Source organism: Aulonocara stuartgranti, assembly GCF_965226115.1.
Source record: "Aulonocara stuartgranti genome assembly, chromosome: 15".
In the NCBI taxonomy this organism is placed as follows: Eukaryota; Metazoa; Chordata; class Actinopteri; order Cichliformes; family Cichlidae; genus Aulonocara; species Aulonocara stuartgranti.
In genome coordinates, this window is record NC_138951.1 from 30521281 (window position 1) to 30544145 (window position 22865).

Below are 22865 nucleotides of genomic sequence, written 5' to 3' on the forward strand. Positions count from 1 at the left end.
AACCCTAAAAACAGGGTTTTCAAGAAGCATGATAACAATTCCACCTAGCTAACAAGTTATAACTTTTACAAAAGGTGGACTTAAATGCTCATAAAGACAGCTGTGGAAGTAAATACCACGTCTAACTGCCATATTACAAGAAGGCTGGGCCATGACACTTTAAGGGATCTCTGTAAAATTGTAGCCCAAAAAACCCCCACACACATTCCACTCTGTAACATGCACCCCAACAGTTACAATGAGAAAGAAATAACAGTAGGAAAGAAAAACATTTATCAGATTTAAGAACTCTGATAACGATGATTTTCATTATGTAAAAAGCAGACGTAGCATACTTAAACCACAAAGAGCATCAACCAGAAAGCTAGATGGAAGCTTTGCATCACTCTGTGGCCCTGTAACACCAGAAACATAGAATGTGTGAATTTGTACACCCAAAAAACTGAGTTTCTGAGAAGTCTTTCACATTTGAACAAAAACAAACAGAAAGAAGATGAAATGAAATGATAAAAAAAAAAAATCTAGAGGTTAAGGAGGGAAAGCATGCTTCCAAAGGGAAAAGACAGAAGGAGAAAAGAGAATAGAGGCTGGCTAAGATGAGCGGTCAGAATGAAGCATCTCTTTATCTTGAGCTGATAAGAGCAGACTTGGCTCACACAGTGTAGGATGAAGGACAGACACTGCTTTAGGTCTCCCCCTCTCTCTCTCCCTCGCTCTCTCTCTCATATGCACACACAGATTATCAGACTGACTTTGTGGAAGTTTAAGGACATTCACAAACATGTAAACAGATTTATTTAAAGAGTAAATATGGTTTTTAAACAATAAATACCGTTTTACTCTTGAAAATAACTGCATTAGTGAGATGACATTAAAATTAAAAAGATTATTTCTAAACTAAACCCTTCATTGATATTCTACAGTTTACAAGAAACTTCATTTTACATTCTATGTTAAATTTTTCAGTTTAATTAATTTCTCTGAAACACACTTTCAGAAATGTTAGGTGGGAATACACAATACAATGTTATTAGAGCACATCACTCAGAATACAACAGTATTGTGATTAATGAATTTTGAGTATTCCAATAACATGGGATGTGATCTATCACCTTCTCAACTGCAAGTTGAATTACACTTTGTATACATCCATTTCATCCAATAAAGGTCAAGTTATCTTACTTCTGTCATTTCTTTATTACTGCAAAAGGAGATCGTCAAGAATTTAGTACCAACACTGCTTCTAAAACCTGCTACTAAAGTCTGCCACGGTCACAGATGGGTCAAACTGGCAATTACATAAAAACCCGTTTCTCATAATACAAAAATTAATTGTGATAAATCATAGACAATCTCCTATGTTGCTGTTTACATACACATTTAAGTCACATTTAATCATTATATCTGAGATTAGACGAGCACTCATTGGTAGTATTCCCAAAGTATTTTAATTGATTTAACAAGAAATGATTAAATTATTCTTGTCAGGACACAAGGACAGCATATTTGTTGTCCTTGTGTCCTGACCCAAACACTCAACTATCCCTACACTGAACAACAACAGTTTACCCAGTGAAAAGGTTTACGTCAATCAGCTTGTTTTTGAAGTAGTGCATCTCCATTAACCTGACATACAAGTAGATATATCAGATGATTTATGGGCCTATGTGTTGAAGAAGATTAAAGAGTGCTCTGTTAATGCCAGTTCAAAGTCCTTCATCGTTTGCATTTCTCTGAAATGGAGCCAGTATTTTTCCATCCATTTCCTCATTGTGTGATAAATGCAAAGAGGTGGAAAGAACCCTTGGTCACCTTTTTTGATCATGCCCAACACTCAGGAGTTTCTGGGAAGCAAGAGAGCAAGCGATCTATGTCAATGGAAAATTGTATTTAGTAGTCAGTATAATCTTTTAGTGATATAAGTTTGCTTATGGTAGGATGCTGTTTGTAGTTATTTGGTAGTGACAGGATGTGTGATTTTTAGCAGGCTTGGTTCACCCCCACATCCTGGGAGCATGGGAGAGGTCGTACCTTGTTTTATTGTTTTAACGTAGCTATGTCTGTTTTAGTCTAAGTGCTTTAACTGCTGGACTTCCTCACCGTGCCATCTAGGGTGGGGGAGACTACCCTCTTTATGACCAAGGATGTACCTTTTGTGCTTTCATGTTTTATGACCCTTTGATCAGCAGGACACACACACACACACACACACACACACACACACAGAAGTATAAATAAAGACCGGGGCAGTTTCTTAGTGCGAGTCTCTCAGTAGGGAGCTGCCTTGCTAGCAAGAACTCTGTGTGTTTCTCTTCTCTGAGTCTTTACTGAAGAAGTGTTTTAGAATATTTTCCCTAACAATCTATATCTATCTAACCAGATTTATGACTTAAAATTAAAGCCACATAGTATACTTGCAGTCATAGGCTGCTCCGTAACCTCACTGGCACTTCGACATCATCTTCAGAAAGCCTTAAAGTTTGGCATGATTGTGGCTAAAAGACTTCTTAGAGCCTGGAAATCACCATCCCTTGTTTAGGGTTTGGCTATGTGAGGTGACCGCATGTTCGTATGTTGAAGAGGTTAGTTTTCGTCTGGCTGACACTCACTTTAAATTTGTCCAAATCTGGGGGCCTTCTTCAATCGTATTAACGGGGGTTCAACATAATCTTTAACCCATTTGACTGTGCTTTGTGTTTATGTGAAATCACACTTCTGCCGGACCCAATTCCTTCCAGGACTTGTTCCCCACATCTTTTGGACTCTGAGCTCCGTTACCCTGTCTAACGTCACACAGAAGATCATCTTCAGACTCTAGCATTTCTCTAGAACTTTTCATTTCAACTGACTAACATACCAAGATGAAAACCTTACAATCCCACATAGCAGCTCTACATGAAATATGTTCTCAATTTCAAAATGCCCACATATACATTAAAACACAAAACCACATCACTTCATACCAGCAGCCTCGCAAACAAAGATAAAGTATATTTATTAGTGTTACTAGTGTAGACTGGCTGAATTGTACACTGTAGTTTGTGACCCCTGACCCTAGTAGAAATCACATGCACACAGAGTGGGTGAGGGGAAAGGACAGACAGCTGCTATGGAAGAGGGTGCAGATGGACAAACAGAGCAGCCACCTGTTTTTACTCATCTCACACACATTTCTATCAAGACGCTCAGCTTTCTTCACCCACAGCATCCCACCATACAGGCTCCCCCGATGTCTCCGAGTGCTTCAGCTTTTTGCATGTGCTGTTGTCCACACACAAAGGAAACATGTTTTAACAGTTGGCAGACTTTCACACACAGAAAGGGCCCACAGTGAGTGTGAGAGGAAGAGCATCCAGCCTGGACTGGGTCAGCAACCAGCCTCCACACCTAATACACACAGAGTCAGAAACACACACGCCCACATGATGGCTGGCAGGGTAGGGTATTGGGCATTAGAACGGCTGGGGCATTACAGGCTGCCACATAAGCCTCTTCCAGTTTTTACTACCAGTGACATCTGCTGCCTGAGGTTACATGTGTGGATATAGTACTTACACTGATAATACAGCAGCAATGGAAATGTGATCTGCACAGGCATGACCCAGCAAACAAGCTGAAAAAAAATAAATTCCACGGCATTCATCTAATTAAGGTCATTTGGTTCCTTGGGTATAAAATCCAGTAATAAAAGTAAACATTTGAGATGTTTTAAAAAGCATTATTAACCAGCAGCTTAGCAACAATTTATCTGTTAATGTCATCACAGACAAGAGGAAAACAATACATGGAACTAGGATTCTGTGCAGTTCCAGCTGTTTTGGTATTTTTCTCATCTATTTAAGGGGGCAAACATAACACAGAAAGACAATTGTTGCACTAATTACTTCAATTTTTATAAAAATACAGAACCTAATGACATACTGGGTAATACCAAGAATGCCAACTCTAAATGTTAGCCAGCATAGCAGTGCCTTAACAGCTAGGAAGGATAAATGAAATAAAAAAATAATAATAAAAAAAATAAAAAACAACAACCCGACAAGCTCCAAAATAATTCGTGACCAATAGAGCCGCCGTCTGCTCCTAGAGATACTCCAGCGCTCCACTATTACTATAGGTGGGGCTCCGGCAGCTCTTCCACATGTAAAAATGCTGGCAGCCATCAGCACGACCCGCCAGCCTCATAATAGATGCACCTAAGGTATCAAGATCCAAGATTGCACAACACTGGACATTATATTCTTCATTTCCAGTTAATACTTGTACAGCTGCTGTTATTGTGTATATATTTATTTATATTTCTTCATACATTCTTATATAGTTCTATATTGTGTATTTTGTTGTACAGTTATTTTATTTTCAACTTTAATTTATATATTTTATCTTATTCTTTCCCAGTTAAATTTACCTTTCATTCTAATTTGTGTTGTACAGTTATTTCATTTTTAACCTTAATTTATATTTTATTCCTTCCTAGTTAAATTTACCCTTTTTAATTTTTCATATTTATTTCCTATCTTATTCATAGCCTTTTCCTTTTTTGTTTTCTTTAGGTCACGAGCAGTTGTCCAAGCATTTCACTACATACCGTACTGTGTATGACTGTGTACGTGACAAATAAAATTTGAATTTGAATTAGATCCAACGCCTACATCGCCATGTTCTTGAGTTGTTGCATTCACAAACTTGCATATCCACAACGTCCACACGCCCAATGGGGTGTCGACAATACCCATGACCCTTTTATGGCAGAGGGGTAAAAACCATGGCAACAACAACAAAAAAAAGTATCAGATTTAACCTAAAAGCAGAGCGGGAATCTACAACCCTGTACCAAATATATTATTCCAGAGTAGATCATTTACTGCTTTGGGTGCAGTTTTATTTCATTTGTTTTCCAATTATTTTATGTACTGGACTCTTTCAAAGCCTCAACATTAGTGTTTGCGTTTTACTGCAGTATTAGTAGTAGCAGCAGTGGTGGTAGTGGTGGCGGCGGCGCCAAGTAACCCTGAAAGGAAAAAACCCACCACAGAGCAAGCTCCATTTTGTCAGAAAATTCCAATAAAAATGCTCCAAACTGCACAAACGTGGTGAAGAGGTTCACTTCAATGATTCCAGTTAATGAAGGTAAGGCTGTGCATATAGCCGTCTGTGTCAGGATCATAATCTTATTTCCTACAAGCTCTTATCACATTTTCTGTGATAAGAGCCTATGTCAAAATACCATTGGCTGTGCCGGGCAAAAGAAAAGTCCCTCAGCAGCTCAGAATGTTATTCTAATGTACTTTCACTAGATCACTGCCTTACCTGTAAACACCCATATTTGTGTTCCACTATTTGTATTTCACTCTGTGTCTTACACATTTGTACTCTCAAAATGCTGGTGATGTCACTTAAGAGGTTTTTTTTTGTACTAAGATCCTCTACTGCCTGACATTAATAAACGGTTTCAGTCTCAACAGTACTGTCTGGTTAATAAATCCATTTTGACATGTGCAATTAGCAGAGTGTACTGTTAAAGGAAAGCTGTCATTCAAGCTGTACTTTGTTAATGGTATTTAACTGCGTAGCACATCTTATCTCAATTGGATTTACCTCACTAATTTCAGTGTGTACAGTACCGCTGGAGGAGAACTTGTGTGAGATCAACCTTCAGCTGATGCTGAATTCTTACAAAAGAAATGATGGGCCATGCCCACTGAAGTGCCCCTGAAACTGAACACCCTGTAGCTAACTCTGAGCTCAGCAGAAGTATCAGGTGTTGACAGTAGAGTAGCTGTTCCTGTTATAATACTTTGCAGTCCACTGCCCGAGGAACATGCATAGTTGGTGCATCGATGGTCCATGGACAAGTCCACACAGTCACCCAGAAAACAAAAAAACCCACACATGCAGGGACCACTGCGTTCACTGGAGGGTGAAACTAAATAAAGAAAAAAAAAAAAAAAAAAAAAAACACCACACACACACACACACACGACATCAAATGACAGTTTTTCTTGAAATACAGCACAGGTCAGGATTTGCAGAGAAGAGCAGGCCAGAGAGCCCCTGACACGGCTGTGGTAAAACAGAATGAAGCCTAGTCCACCTCACCTGGCTGTCATCTTAGCCATGCCTCCTGCTGATTTGTCACATAATAGGCCAATAGCCAAGGTGTGTAGAAACAACAAACACACTCATACTAAGAGCATGCACGTATGCGTGCATTAACCACATTAAAGTATTAAAACCTGGAAACTGGAGCATAAAAATCCAGCCACAAGTCAGCAAAACAAATCATTCCAACCAAACCCTGTGACTGAATTCTTACTTCTAACAGTGGAGAAAGCAGTAATCTGGTATCATCTAACTCAGGGGTGTCAAACTCAAATACACAGTGGGCCAAAATTGAAAACTGGAACAAAGTCGCGGGCTAACGTTAATATTTATTGAAATATATTTATTCCTCCAGATATAAGAATGAATCTTTTCTTATGGACTCAAACACATTTTGCTGAAAAACTGAATATGGAACAAGCAAAGCTTAATACTAAACAATATATATATTAGCTGTATAATACCAGTAGGCCAGCTCTAATAGTAATTTGGTATGGCTTCGCGGGCCAAATGTAATTAGGCTGCGGGCCAAATTTGGCCCGCGGGCCAGAGTTTGACACCTATGATCTAACTAATGTCAACTGTGAAGATCATTGTCTGAAATCCTTGAGCCATTGCCCCAGACACACTGACCAGCGTGCAGGAAAATAACCAGTTCCAGCTACCTCCCAAAAAGCAGCTATACCAAAAAAATAAATAAATAAAAATAATAAATAATAGAACCTCAAGGTCTTGAACTATGTGAAAAGTAATTAGAATAGTTAAAGTACAACCCCGACTCTTTGTGTGTGTTCTCAAATGTCAACAGGTGATAAGCAGGCTGCTTTCAAACGGCAGCTGTGCGACTGAGCTGTCAGCGAGCAGAAAATGAGTTACATCAGAGGCCTCTGAAATTTTAATAAGAGCTTCGTTTAAAAGATGAGGTGTAGCTGCTACAAGGAGGAGAATTTGAAGATCTCAGCAGGTTGATTGCTCTGTGCTGCACACAATGTTCTCTATAACCATGTGGGTCTCCTTTGAGAGCAACACCAGCTGATTGGTGGAAGAATGAACACCCTTTGACAAATTAATGACTTTTAAAGATTGCCAGCGAAAAACTCCATTTAATATAAGGCACGCGACCATGGTTATTCCTAATAACATTAGTATAATAAGTGAAAATTGACTTTGTTCAATCTGCCAGCAGATAGCACATAAATCTGCCAAAGCCACCGTCAATGTGCTTCTCACTTGTGCAGTTGGCTTAGTGTTATGTTTTTTTCTCCATGATGCTTCCATGTCAGAGTGGAAGGCGCAGAGTAAAATGACAATCCCCTCAGTACATTGGACCATCTCCCATTTAAACAAACTTCAGGGAGTGTTAACAGCCTTTTAAAACGAATAATAAAATAACCTACATTAACAAGATTAGGTCAGTTAGAGACTTTGAGTGTTAGTTTTGATTCATTTTGAATTAATCGCCCAGCCTGATTCAGAAGCTTTATTAGCTTGTCACCACAACCACACAAAAAGGACCCAAAGTGAATTAAAGTACATATACAATGCTACACACTTATACCTGAGACAGTCAGTTCAACCATAAGCCACTAATATGTTTAGTGGGTCATGTGGCAGGAGGTACATGAAATCAGCCAGGTTGTGTCATCTTTGTAGTGATTTTCAAAACAAAAGAAAGGAATTCATGAGGAACAACCTGCAACCCAAGTGCCCAAAATTTAATATGCTCATCTTTGAGGACATTTACTTGAAATATGCATGCGTGTTGTATACATGTAATAAAGCCCCATTACTACGGCTGCACGATTTTGCATAAAATGAGAATCACGATTTTTTGGCTTAGAATTGAGATCACGATTCTCTCACGATTCTCTTTTCCAGTATAAATATTTATTGCACTTATTAACTGCACATCAACTTCGTAACAGTTGAAACTGAACATAAAAACAATAAATAAACATAAAAACAACAAATGTCTCACATTTTGTTGTTGCCGCAAAATGTTGTACTGCTTGAAATTCCGTCTCCACCGTTGCTCGACACTGCGTGTATAGAGCAGGTAGTGCAACAATACAAAAATAGTTGCGGGACGGCACTGTGTAGCGTTTGTCTAGGGTGTTGATCATTTTCCTAAATCCCTCGTTTTGCACAGTGTTGATGGGAGCCATATCTTTGGTCAGGTGATAAGTGATAGCCTCCGTAATTTCTTTGTGCCTGCGGGAGTTCGACGGGTATAGGGAAGCGCTGTATAAGGTTCCTGTTATTGATGTTTGGGTGGCTGACCGGGACGGATTTTCTCCTGTCACTTTCTCGTCATCCCTGACGTGCTCTCAGTTGTTTTTTCCCTGCTAATTTTAGCATCACACGGCACAGCTTCTGTATCACGTGGCATGAGGCTCCGCCCTTGTCATTTGTTGAGCAGGATAAGTGAGCGCTTGTTTTCATGCAGATTACGTCCCGGATCAAAATGCGGTACAATCGTTGTCGTCTTTTTTTTTTTTTTTTTTTTTTTTTTTTTTAAATCGTTGTCATTTGGAAATGAGATCGCACATAAGTATGAATCGAGATCGCGATTTTCTAACAATTAATCGTGCAGCCCTACCCATTACTCTCCAAAAGTTCCTTTGTACATGTTGTTTGTATCTCTTTGATTTCTAAGAAGTGTAGCCCTGACCATGTCCAAGAACGTGTCCTTAAAAGCAGCACTAAGACTTTCTGGAAGGTGCAACAGACGTCTAGCCAAATAGATCAAATAAATCTCCATTAAGGTCATGGCAACAATTACCCTCAAAGCAAGAAAAGGAGAACACTGTCCATCTCATGAGCTCAGATATGCAATACGTAATAATGCTGGCTAATATTGCAGTGCTTGGAAGCACAGTAGACAGATAAACTATCCCTGTGTGTGTCAGTACAGCCTGTTGAACACAGCTGACTGCTGGGAGTTCATGTGTCAGATGATTCTCTCCTGCTGCACAGGCATTGTGCAGGGAAACAAAGATGGAGAGGTTTGTCTGGGGTCGTTTCATTATGGAAGCCAAATGAGGCCTAGCTGAGATGTGGATGACCTGTTTCAGAAGTCACGTTCTTATGCTCCTCCCTCGCCTGTCTTTTGCCTTCTCTCCATCTTCATGGAACTGTGACTATTATTTCCCCCTTTCTGTTCATTCAAGATGTAGTGAGGCCACAACGGGCCAAACAAAGAGCGTCAATTTGGCGGTATTCTTGTGTTGCCTGGACGACCACTTCTAATGACAGAACCATTTGGGCTAGGGGGCAGTAATCCAAGACTTGGGAATGCGAGTTTATATATTTTGAAAAAGTTAATATAACAGGCAACAAACATTAAACACAGAAGCATTGACAAATATTACTTTTAATAATTAATTGTGCAATAAGAAAATTACAAGTGAGCTAAAACTTTAGTTTTTCTAAAGTTTTAGATTTTAACTGAAGTATGTAGTGCATTCCAAATAATTTTGCAACAATCCACCACTTACACTTCAACAATAGAGAGAGCATAAGGAGATGTCTTATCTCTCTTTCCCCTTCTTTTCCCCTTCGTGTCAACCAATCAACAAAGATTGCACAATATAAATAACATTTAGTTTAACTGAACAAATCAGTCCACTGTCACCAGTCATGCTTTTTGGTCAGGATTATCTCATATCAAGTCCAAATTTTGGACCAGTGGATCACTAAATTACAAAGTAAAGCACTACTATCATCATATTACATTTCTCTCCAACTGTGCTATAAAGCATTAGTTACTAATAATCATCCCAGTGGAAGGATTGTTATTAGTGACTAATTGCACTCCATAAATTTGAAGTTAATTGATCTCCAATGTTTCAATTATCTGCATGATTTGCGGATAGAAAAAAAAAAAAAAAAACTGTGTCCACAGTGGAAGTGATTTGCAGTGACAGGGTATATTAAAGTTGTGATATAAAGTGAAAGGAATTTTACGACTCCATGAAACGATGGGTGAAATAACCGCTGCCACCAAAGTGTTTGAGGAAACCACCAGTCAGAGTGTGCGATATCATTAATTGTAGCTGCATGCCAAGTAGTAGTAAATACATTAGAGGGTTACCTAGGCAACCGGAGCCGGGAGTGTCTGCATGTGACCAGCAGTCAAATTTAAAGGGATGCACATTCCAGTGTGCAGCGAGTCTTTTTATGTACATGCTTGACTTCATTTTGTGGGAGACAGGACAGCAATCAGAGTGATCTTCAAATTTTAACAGTGCTGATTACTACTATTAAAAAAAAAAAACAAAAAAAAAAAAACAGTAGCAGTAAGGTCAAACTGTGCAATGATCCACCACATCAAACCTTTCCAAAAAACCTATGAAAACATCATGCTAGCATCTTTATACGTAATGATACACACAGTGCACAGGCACACAGTGCACAGACACACAGTGACGTTCAAGCTGAGTGTGCGCTAATCCAAGAGACTATTAGTGTCGTGCTAACTACAAAAGTAAACAAGGAAAGTAATTCATTACTTTTATTGAGCAACCCCTTCAACAGTACTCAAAATTAAAAGCAATAGATGAGCTTTTTCTGAGCTTTAAGCAATTGTATGCGATTAGCTATAAAAAGGAGCTGAAGAGGATCTTAGTTCATGGAGTAGTATTTAAGTTGACTTACTGACAAACAGTCTGTCAGCAACTTTAATTCCGTAAAAATTCTGACAGTGATGAGGAGTTAATACTTTAATATAAAGCAATACCATAACTACAATCAGTATGGGTTCTTTTATGCATGTAGGTCATGCTATTATCTGCTGAAAATAGTCAATCTGCCTGTAGGAAAAGGATTAACACACAGACAGGTTACACAAAACAGTCAACAGGAGAACACACACACACACACACACACAACCCCACCCCCCATTAGGAGGTCCCCAGAGCGTCACACAAAAGATGTGTGTATGATAAATCCATATACTGTCCTAGCAGAGGGTTCAAGGAGTTAGCAACCACAGGGGAGTAATAATAATCCCTTCAGCCATCATCAGTATGTGTGCCTTGGTTTGTTTATTCCTTACTGAAGAATGAACAAAATTACAAGTTTACCCATCCGTTCATTTCTAATCTCTTTCCAGTCTGACTCTGCTGGATTTCTGTGGTGTCAGGACAGCCAAATTACACAGAGAGAAAATGTGAGAAGAGGGAAATTCACTACTGCTGTTTTATTATTGATTTCTAGCTAGCCTGCTACTTGGTGCCTCAAGCCACATCCACAGCTCCTTTAGAGCATCAGTTGTGCTGGAGGATAGGGCTGCTCGATTATGGCAAAAATGATAATCACGATTATTTTCACTGAAATTGAGATCTCGATTATTTGACGATATTTATTTAACCCTTTAAGACCTACTATAGGACCAAGTCCGCCAGAGCTTATATTATTTTTTTACATGTTGTAGTGCCATTTGTGGGAGCATTTCAAGTTGCTATACATCAATACAACTGTTATAGCCCATATTTTAATAATATGTATGCATTAAGTCCATAGTAACTACATTAATTGCAAAAAAGTGCAATAAACTACCAAAAAAAAATTGAAAATCATTTTGTTTTTTGTTTTTACATATATTTCTACTTGGAGAAATTTAAGAGGCTTATCCCTCAAAACTTTAAATACAAAAAAGTTGCAAAAAATAGTTTACAACAACAGGAAATTTTGGGTGTCTTCATAGTTTTATTTTGGAGATGCAGCAATTTTTATATACTGCAGGAAAAAAAAAAACAATCCTATGATGCAAATTTGCAAAGAAAACAGCAGGTGCATCAAAATAAACTATTTCCAGCAGTGCAATTAGAGCATCCCAGAAACTATTCAGAAAAGTCAAACATGACCAGTATAGGCTTTTAAGGCCTACAAGTAAAAAAAAAAAAAAAAACAACAACTACATTTTCCGCGAAAATGACGTCACTTCCGGTTTCAGGCAGGAAATGGCGGAAATGCGATAGTTAGCAGTGACGTCTGTTTTAATGTGTGAAGTGCTACGAACAGCTGATCGGATCGGCAAAGCGTGTTTCTGGAATATTATGTTTTTGTTCCTGCAAGCGCTTTTTATGCAATCTTTGCAAAGCTTTATGTGGAAGGAAACCGTGACCGAGGACAAGCTGATGGCATGAGATGTAAGTTTCATATGCAAAAAAAAAAAAAAAATATTTCTTCAGTCTCTGCACGCTCCTAAAAAAACTCCACACAAATAAAGCAACGCTATCCAACTCCAACCTGATTAATCCTTACTTGCTAATCAAAAGCTTTATAATTTTGTATTACCAATTTCAAAAACATCACACAACATTGTTCATTTCACTAGATCTGTAGCAAAGGAAGCCCACGAAGGTGGTTGGGGAATCTGACTAGTGTGCCTCCTGGGCACCTCCTAGGAGGTGTTTATGGCATGTCCTACTGGGATGAGATCCCATGCCAGAACTAGAACACAGTGGAAAAATTATTTCTCTTAAGAACACAAATGGAGAGAATGAGAGTCGTACAGATCTGTGCATATCTGATTAAAAATCTGCCCACATTTAAAAAAAAAAGGGAAAAAAAAGAAGAAAACAATGGATGGATGGACGAGAGAAAGATATACAGAAAGACTTCAAAGACAACAAAACTGAACCAACAGGGTTAAATATGTGTGAGATGTGAAAAGAGATAAGATCAATTGAAGGGAATTGGAAGACACCAACAGTCTGATTACATCACTTCGACTCTGCTGACAGACTGGAGGAGCCAGTCTACGTGTCAAGTATCCTTAGGCAGCGTACTAACCCCAAGTTGCTCTCCGATGCATCCATTGGAGTCTGAATGTGTATGAATGTTAGATAGGGCGCACTTAACAGCTTAGAAAAAGTGCTTGTGTGAATGGGTGATTGTGGCATGTTGTATAGAGCGCTTTGAGTACTCCGGGAGAGTAAAAAAGTGCTATATAAGAATCAGTCCATTTAAGGACATACTGTTTGAGCTCATACAACACTTCATTTTGTTGTAGCTGTTAGGTTGGCTGCAGGACAAATTATACCTCAGTGCTGCTTATAACCACATGTACAAGTCTGACTGATCGTTGGATTTAAATCAGCAGATCACGAGGTCCTCAGACAGTGCATGTTGGCTCACTGCTGGAAAACCTGTTCATACAAATAAAGGCAGCAGGCCAGCCGTTAACTTTAAGTTAAATTGTCCTGTTCCGTTTTCACCATAACTCCGACCTTTTAGAGCACTGGACTGATTGATCATATTGACAACACTGTATATTAACATCATTCGAATAGATGCAAAACATAGTTAAAGAATAAACACATCACATCTCAGTGACAGCTATGCTTAACCTATATAAAACTTATTTCCAAGGTCCAAAAGGGCCTTTAATCCTCCAAACAATGATCAGAAACATCCAACTGATCCTGCACTGTGAAGCAATTAAACCAACAGGGGCAAAAATGCTTCTGCGTCACATTTGCTTCACCTCATCTACCATCATCACTGTCACTCCTCATTGCATGCTGACCAGCAGAGCTGAAATGGCATAAGCATAATCTCAGAAGAAGGAGAGGGAGAGGACAAGTGAAAGGTCGGCAGTGCAGAGCGTAGAAAAGCACATTCATGAGCTGTCGTGGATCATCAGGCTAGCGTGGCCTCCTGTTGGCAAATCACACAGTTGAGCACACCGTGGGCATGCAGCTGGCCAGAGCAATGACACGTACTGTTGACTAACACTGTCTCAAACACTCCTGCACAGTCAACCCTTTTCACATGCTCTGATGAAACATATGCCAAAAGTATGTGCACAGGTGTCCATATTTTAACAATTATTTCCAGCTACCTGTGTGTTTCTTTAGTAAATATACTTCGTTCTATAAATTGCAAAAAATTAGCTATGTTACCAACATGATCTTTTGACACCCACTCCCTCTAATGGATCCAAAGCTATGTTTATACCAGATACTCCTTTGCGCTATGATCGAACTGTATGCCACCGTGGAAGAATTTTGGACAGATCATACCAAACTCCTATTTTGTAGTCTCAGTACTTTTTCCCCCTCAGACAATGATGTCCATGGCGGAAGCTCACAAATTTCACAGGATGGTAAAGTAAGCACACAACTTGTCTGACACACACAGACACACACCAAGTGAAGCATTCAGAGCTCAGCAAACACTTTTGATTGATTGATTGATTGATTGATAATACTTTATTCATCCCGAGGGAAATTGGGTTAAAGCTGCCAGCCGTGCCAGCGCTATCTTACCCTTCCGACCATACATAAATTACACAAACATCACGGGGAAGACAGGTCAGAGAGGTATAACCATGGAAAATGCACAAGATGAGAAAAGTACTGACGGTCTATAACTTCAAGTAGGCATTAATATTGTTTTCTACCTTTAATCAACTTCAACACTAGTCATGTAACTAAAAGCAAACCCGAAATTTACTGGGGAAAAGCGCCTGATCAACAACTCCAACGTGAAGAAAGAAAGACCGTTGTATCAGCTTCCACTCCCTGCTGTTTTACACAGGAAGTACTACAGTAAAGCTACAGAATTTAAAATAAAACAGTGTTGAAATTAGTCCGCTTGCTGAAGGCTGGTGGATATCATCTCACTTTCTAGCAAGCAGGGGTGAGTCTAAAGGGGGGTATGGGGTGTACTAGGCCAGATCAAGACTGTAGTAACATTTTACAGATTTAGATCAATATAAATCAATAAACTATATTGCTTAATTGTAGTGTAATAATATTAAAAAATAATATAATAATGTACAATTATATTTTTTTTATATTACCAAACTAAAAGCTTGGGGGGGGGGGGTCCTTCCTCCACAGGCCATTAAAAATATTCCTGGGCCAATATCACTGAGCAGGACACCAGATCATCATCATCAACAGTAATTACAGGTGGCTAATTACATGATATGCTCGCATTTCTTCATTGTTACTCCTTTAAATGCTTGCAGACATGCATACACAGTCATACACTAGCACATTTAAACACAAACAGGCTGTAATGATTCATTCACCGAGCAACTCAAATAACTCCACGCTACAAAAAAAAAAAAACAAGAAAAAAAAAAACCCTAAATAAATAAAAAAGATTTTAAAAAGAATCGTCAACACTTTGTTTAGTCTCCAACTCTGCAGCACTCAGTTGTCACCATGTAAGCGCACTCACATTTGTAACTAAAAATAAACCTGCAACAGAAACATATTAAGGCGCATGGATGCATGCATTAGGCCCAAGCAGCCTCTTGTGGGGGGGTTTTGGTGAAAAACAACAAATCACAACAGCAGCAATGACATCATAGTTTAACATGGAGCTGGAGTTTGCTCTTTGCCATTTGTTTAGACAAAGAGGCTGAGCATTGCAGAGATGTGATCACATAGAAGAAAATGTCTTTTTTCTTATCAGATAATTTAATTTTTTTCTTTAAAAAGGATACAACAGGAATCAATGTGTGATCATGCTTTTTATTTGTTTTTGTTTCTAATGTCTCTGTAAACTTTGAATCACCTTGTTGTTGAATTGTGCTATACAAATAAATTTGCCTTGCCTTGAATGTGAAGAAACAACTGCTGTAACTTCACCGGGGGGGGGGGCGAGGGGGAGACTACAAAAGCTATATTTAAGATAAAGAAATACACTTTCTGGATGCAAAATGTTCCATATTTAACGAGAAGAAAAGTATTTTATACCAAATCATTACTCATTTCACAGTTAAATGTCAAGCAGCATTTATCTTTGGGTAACGCCGCTTCTTGGTAAATGTCAAAACCGGGTTTAATTATGACTGGTATCACTCATTGTACAAAAACCCCCAAAACAAAACAAAAAACAGTGTCAGATAATTCCAGTGTTTCACACTCAAAAGCTAGAAACTTAGCATTTGCATAATATTTCGGGAAAGCATTAATAAATCTCAATTTCACCAATTTTTTCCAGCCACTATAGTTTTCAACCTATTGACCTCGAGAGATCCTGTGATGAAGGTACTTAGGAACAATACTTTTATACAAACTTTTGTTTAGCACCACAAACTAATACACAAAGGAAGCACTAGAAGATTACATTTCTTTCTATAGACATTAGTAGATAAGCAGCAGACAGGTATCATACTAAAGTGTTGAGGCCCCATGGGATGCCAAAACCAATTCAATGCTTCTTGGCAACTAGAGACCATAGTAAAGTTTCACATTTCAACAGTAGTGATGTATTAAGCAGTTAAAAGTGTTAATCTGGCCAGCCCACACTTTAATGTTAGCTACTTAACTATTAGCAATTACCCGCTAGGAACAATAGCTGTGTGTAAAGTTATCAATAAGCTAGCAGCGAACAGCTATGGCAAATAAAACATTAACATTATTATAGGAGCTAGACTTCTTCCTTTTTATTTCATTGATGTTGTTGTATATTTTTTACGCATCTTATTTTTGCCATCCCCCATAATATCAAGTATCAGTTAGCTTAAAGTTCATCAATTGGACATTCAACATGCTGACTGAGCTCTAGTCCCACATTCCCCCCCCCTTATATAGCTCTCATTTTTTGATCCGCTTACAACACATATGCTCTTGCTTTGCAGCACTGTGCTTTTACCCTTTCCTTAGTATGTATATTATCAGTCGATATTAGCTACAAGCTATAAGTTATAAGTGTTATGTTGCAAAGTTTATCAACCGGTGGACACTCTAAAACTTCTGTTGGCAAAACACATTTGGAATATCATAAATAACCAGCTGGATCCGAGACCACTGTAAATGAGTAAATAAATAACTAAACATAACAAATTTAAGCTATAGAGAGATGGATCAGAATCAGAATCAGAATACTTTATTGATCCCTGGGGGAAATTATTTTTTGTTACAGTGCTCCATTTTAAACCAACATTAAGACAAGACAGACAATACGCTAACTAAGAATAGTACAATATATACATATATATACACATACATACATACATAAGTCACTCATAAATAAATAGTTGGAAAAGAAACATGTGTAGCTGTAGTAGCAAACAGTGTGTTAAGTGGATGCGTTGTACAGGGAGATGGCCACAGGCAGGAAAGATTTCCTGTGTCGTTCAGTGGTGCTTTTCGGTAATCTCAGTCTCTCACTGAACGAGCTCCTGTGGCTGACCAACATGTCATGGAGTGGGTGGGAGGTGTTATCCAACATTGTCTTTATCTTGGACAGCATCCGCCTCTCCGACACCACCTTGAGGGAGTCCAGCTCCATCCCCACAACATTGCTGGCCTTACGGATTAGTTTATTAAGTCTGTTGGCATCTGCGACCCTCAGCCTGCTCCCCCAGCATGCAACAGCATAGAGGATCGCACTGGCCACAACAGACTCATAGAAAATCCTCAGCATTTTCTGGCAGATGTTGAAGGACCTCAGTCGCCTCAAAAAAATAGAGACGACTCTGGCCCTTCCTGTAAAGTGCTGTGGTGTTTTTAGCCCAGTCCAGTTTATTGTCAATGTGTACTCCAAGGTATTTATAGTCCTCTACAATGTCAACATTGAGCCCCTGGATTGAAACAGGGGTCAAGTGTTTCCTGGTCTTCCTGAAGTCCACGATCAGTTCCTTGGTCTTTGCCACGTTGAGCTGCAGATGATTCTGCTCACACCACGTGACAAAGGAGTCGACCACAGCCCGGTACTCTGTCTCATCATCCCTGCTGATGCATCCAACCACCGCAGAGTCATCAGAAAACTTCTGAAGATGGCAGGTCTCTGTGCAGTGGCTGAAGTCTGTGCTGTAGAGGGTGAAGAGGAAGGGGGAGAGGACAGTCCCCTGTGGTGCCCCTGTGTTGCTGATCACCTTGTCAGACACACACTGTGGGAGACGTACATATTGTGGTCTTCCTGTCAGGTAATCTACAATCCAGGACACCAGAGAAGCATCCACCTGCATCGCTGCTAACTTATCACCCAGGAGGGTCGGCCTGATGGTGTTGAAAGCACTGGAAAAGTCAAAAAACATGACCCTCACAGTGCTCGCCGGCTGGTCCAGATGGGTGTAGACACGATTGAGCAGGTAGATGATGGCGTCCTCAGTTCCGAGACAAGGCTGATAAGCGAACTGAAGGGGATCCAGATGTGGTCTTACTATGGGTCGCAGCTGGTCCAGGATGAGCCTTTCCAGGGTCTTCATGATGTGGGAGGTCAGTGCCACGGGCCTGTAATCCTGGGGGCCACTGGGACGTGGCGTCTTTGGTACAGGGACGAGGCATGATGTCTTCCACATCACCGGGACCCTCTGCAGACTCAGACTCAGCATAAACAGTTTATGAAAGACTCCACACAGCTGGGGGGCACAGGTCTTGAGGACAAGGGGACTCACTCCGTCTGGTCCAGCAGACTTGCCTGAGTGAAGTCTCCTCATTTGCATCTCAACCTGGTATTGAGTGAAGGTGATGGGTGGGGGAGGGGTGTCAGGAATCTCACAGGAGGCAACATGTGAAGAGAGAGGCTGGCACAGTGGTGTGGCTCTGGATTCCAGGCTGACTACAGGTGAGGTTGTGGGGGTGGGAGCAGACACTGTGGTGTCGAATCTATTGAAAAACAGATTCAACTCGTTAGCTCTATTCTCACCTCCCTCAGCTCCCCTGCTGTTGGTTGGCCTGAATCCAGTGATGGTCTTCATGCCCCTCCACACCTCTCTCATGCTGTTCTGCTGGAGTTTCCACTCCAGCTTCCTCCTGTAATTGTCCTTAGCCTCTCTGATCTTGTCCTTTAGTAACACCTGGATCTTCCTCACCTCCTCTTTGTTGCCCCCTCTGAAAGCCCTCTTCTTGTTGTTGAGGAGGGCTTTGATGTCCTTAGTCACCCACGGCTTGTTATTTGGGTAACAATGAACAGTCTGAGCTGGAACAATGGAGTCGGTGCAGAAAGTTATGTAGCCTGTGATACACTCAGTAAGCCCATTGATGTCCTCGGCGTGAGGCTCACAGAGTGTTTCCCAGTCGGTCACCTCGAAACAGCCCTGTAGTTCTGCTAAGGCCTCCTCTGACCACCTCCTGACAGTCCTGGTGGTCACAGGTTCCCTCCTCACAATTGGCACATAGCAGGGGGTGAGGTGAATCAGGTTATGATCTGACCTTCCAAGTGGGGGGAGGGAGGAGGAGCTGTATGCATCCTTGACGTTAGCATACAGTAAGTCTAAAGTTTTCTCTCCCCTGGTGGGACAGTCCACATATTGTTTGAATGTTGGTAGTGTATTGTCCAGTGATACATGGTTGAAGTCACCCGAGATCACAATAAAGGCACTCGGGTGCTGAGTCTGTAGCCGAGCTATGGCAGAGTGGATAGTGTCACATGCAGCTGTGGGGTTAGCAGAGGGGGGAACATAAACAGCCACCAAGATGACGTGAGAGAATTCCCTGGGTAAATAATATGGCCTGAGTCCAACAGCACACAGTTCAGTGTCCGGGCAACAAATCCTTTCTTTGGTTGTTATGTTGGCAGGGTTACACCACCGGTTGTTAACTAGAACAGCAAGCCCACCTCCTTTCCGCTTACCGCTAGCGATGCTGTCCCTGTCCGCCCGAACAGTGTGGAAGCCTTCCACGGAAGCATTCTCATCGGGAATGTCTTGGTGCAGCCATGATTCGGTGAAACACATCAGGCTACACTCTCTGTATTCCCTCTGACTCCGTACCAGTGCTGAGAGCTCGTCGATTTTAATTGCCAACGATCGCACATTACCCATCACGATAGATGGCAGACACGGTTTAAACCTCCTCCTCGCTTCGAGCCTCCGCTGTCTCACCGTCACCTTTTTTCTTCTCTTCTGTCCTTGACCTCTGCATCCCCGATGTGTTTTCCTCCAAATTTCAGCTGGTACTTCTGCGGGCCTGGCCAGCGAGCCGGCCGGCATCAGGGCGATCAGCTGATCTCTGGAGTAAACGGTCCGTGCGTGTAGGAGATGTGCCGCGGTCCCGTTCCTTGATAAAAGTAAGAGTTCCACGCCCACCAGAAGAACAAAAACTCTCTCAATCCACATGATTGAGTAAGAGATAGAAAATGGAGGAAAATACAAGTCAGAAAAAAAAAAAAAAAGAATACGTAAGAAAAAAAAAGCTAAACTAAGAGAAAAGCAGGAGCGACTGTAACAGGCTGCACGCTGGTTGGCACATGCGCACTACCCAATGCAGTACAACATTGGGTTTGTAAATCACCAAATATCCACATCAGTCTTTACAAAAACTATATCGGTTAGGCTCTAATCCGGGGGTGATGAACTCAAGGGCCGGTGTCCTGCAGGTTTTAGATATCACCCCAGGTTAACACGACTGAATCAAATGATTAGTTCGTTACGAAGCATCTAGAGAACTTCAAGACATGTTGAGGAGGTAATTTAGCTATTTGAATCAGCTGTGTTGGATCAAGGACACATCTAAAACCTGCAGGAAACTGGCCCTCAAGGCCTGGAGTTCCCCAACCACTGCTCTAAACTAAGGTAGGAGAAGTTAAGGTCTCTGTAGATGAACCTGTTGAAGAATTGTTAATAGTTGCCTGCAGCAGCCTTTGTTTCCAGATCTCTTACCTGCTCAGCTCTGGGTAGTATGTGACTGCTATTTTTGTCTCCATTGCTAAAATGTTTATCAGTAGAAATGCATTTTAAGTGCTTTATTTGTCTACTGCCACTTCTCAAAGGAACAAAGTATCCCTGAAAATACTAATCATAAAAGCAGCAAACTACCACTGAAGAGAAAAAGGAGATCATTTCTCAGTCTGGTCTGTAATATCCTGAGTGTCCATGGAGTGACTCATCAGAAAAATACAGGGAAAAGGCACAGAGTTAAACACAAGTATCATTCAGCAGGAAGAAAAACACCAAGGACGTGATGGCTGGTGGTAGCTTACAGATTAGAGAAGGGAGCTTCTAAGCAGGAGGCCAATGATGTGAATCACGAGGTCAGCAAGGACGAAGTATGAATAAAAATGAATGAGTAATTCTCTCCTCATAAATTACTGTTGAGACACCCTTGAGCAAGGCACTTAACTTTCAGAAGCAGCACCGGGCTGTGGTTATGGTAAAGACATTAATTGGTCTTTTCTGTCTGTCACAACCTTAAAAATACCCTAATATATATCCAAGTAAAGCAATATGTTACCTATGGTGACTTAATACTAAGAGCTCCATGTCACATCTTTTACTGTAGTGAATCAGCAGTAATCCTGGGAGAGCTGGCCCTGTGTCAGCCACAAATCCACGGTATGATTACTTTGCTCCTCTGGTTGACTTTACCTCAGTAAACAGCCATCCAGTAGACGGCCGAAACATAAGACCTCAGTCATGAGGGATGAAACTCGTCTGGAACGTCAAAGGGATGAAAACTTTGGGGGGGGGGGGGGTCCTGGCTCAGAGAGGACTGCAAAGCGGGCCTTTTTGGAGCAGATTGGAAGAGAAATGAGAATGTGAGATTAAGGATGGACTGGCTGACAGCAACTGCAGAAAGAGGTGAAGGGGAGAGAGAAAGTATGAGGGGCAGATGATGGCAAGCTGCCAGGAGATCAAAATCTTCCCCAAAAACTTCAAAAGCAAATCGTTCTGGCACAACACCTTTATTCTCCTGTCCCATTTTATAGTTCAATTCACCCCCATCAATAAACAGACAACATTATACATTCGGTTTTATAGTCAGATTATACTCTTATACTCTTCCAGTTGATTGGTCTGTTTATAATAATTTCTAACATTTTATAGGAATATAAAATATATGACAATTCAGGTATCACAATAACACAAGGTCACATCAGCAGCTCTGCAGCCCTCACTCTGCATCTGGAGGAAAACTTGGACCAGTCCTTGCATTTACATGGAAACCATAATACAGGAATAGCAATCCCGAAGATTTATAAAGTTAATGGCCTGTTCAAAAAGTTCATAAAAAAAAAAGACACAGACACACCATTGTACTTCCAGTCTGGACAAGGCCTTTGAAAAATTCCAACTTTGAAAACCAGGTTGCGATCAGCTTGTGTATTAGAGGGGAATAAGGCCAAATGTGCCTCCAGAGCTTGCTACCAATTCCTCACTTTCCTTTAGAGGTCACATTTATTTCTACGATAGGGCACAGACAGGGGGGGCTGAATCCCTGGGATTTGTGGACAAAGACTGCTACGCTGAAATTAACAGAGAGCGATGCCATTATGTGTCCATTAAGTAATCAAATCACAGTTCTTGTAATATTGTCTGTGAAGGTTCTCAGTCATCCAGGTCATCGTAGTCTAAGGAGCTTGGAAAGAAAAGCGTCTGGACTTCTTTAAGACAACTGACAACAACTTAAAGAAGTCCAGACGCTTTTCTTTCCAAGCTCCTTAGACTTCTTGTAATATTATTGTCAGAAAATCTATTAATCTGACCTGTAAAGACGAGGAAAGGATCCCTGACTCTGTCACTCTGAGATACGATAAACCCAAAGAAGAGACCAGAATCAGTGACTGTGTGTTCAGTCTTTTAAGTCAACGTAAAGTGTATTGCATTTATTCCAATTTCAAATTAGCCTTAGGATGACCTCATTAATATCTCATTTGGACTAGATACCATAGCTGGCTGCAGTCCAGCTTCAACTCATGAGGGACTGGGGGTGTTTTTCTCTTCATAAACAGTTCCTCCAGTGCAACACTTACATTAAAATGTTCCAAGCTGCATGGAGTCTGACCTCAGCTCCTGCCATTCATCTGTGGCGTGAACCTGTAGTGCCTCAGAGGCACGTGGCCCTTCAGCAGTT

The 22865-nt window shown here is 40.6% G+C and overlaps 2 protein-coding genes across 10 annotated transcripts in view; one reads left to right on the plus strand and one right to left on the minus strand.

Annotated features, from left to right (window-relative positions):
* The window catches only part of enah (ENAH actin regulator), a 141679-nt gene that overhangs the window by 113934 nt on the left and 4880 nt on the right, over window positions 1–22865 (minus strand). For 8 of the 9 annotated variants that reach the window (XM_082505295.1, XM_082505303.1, XM_082505299.1 and 5 more), the window contains exon 2: window positions 21380–21516. The exons of the other annotated variant lie outside the window; for it this stretch is intronic. In XM_082505295.1, the coding sequence (XP_082361421.1) occupies window positions 21380–21429 (50 nt within the window). In that variant the 5' untranslated portion in view covers window positions 21430–21516. The remainder of the gene's footprint in view (window positions 1–21379; window positions 21517–22865) is intronic. 9 annotated transcript variants of the gene reach the window in all.
* Window positions 1–22865, plus strand: part of LOC309689130 (putative ribonuclease ZC3H12D) — a 184528-nt gene that overhangs the window by 77910 nt on the left and 83753 nt on the right. The gene's annotated exons all lie outside the window — the stretch shown is intronic.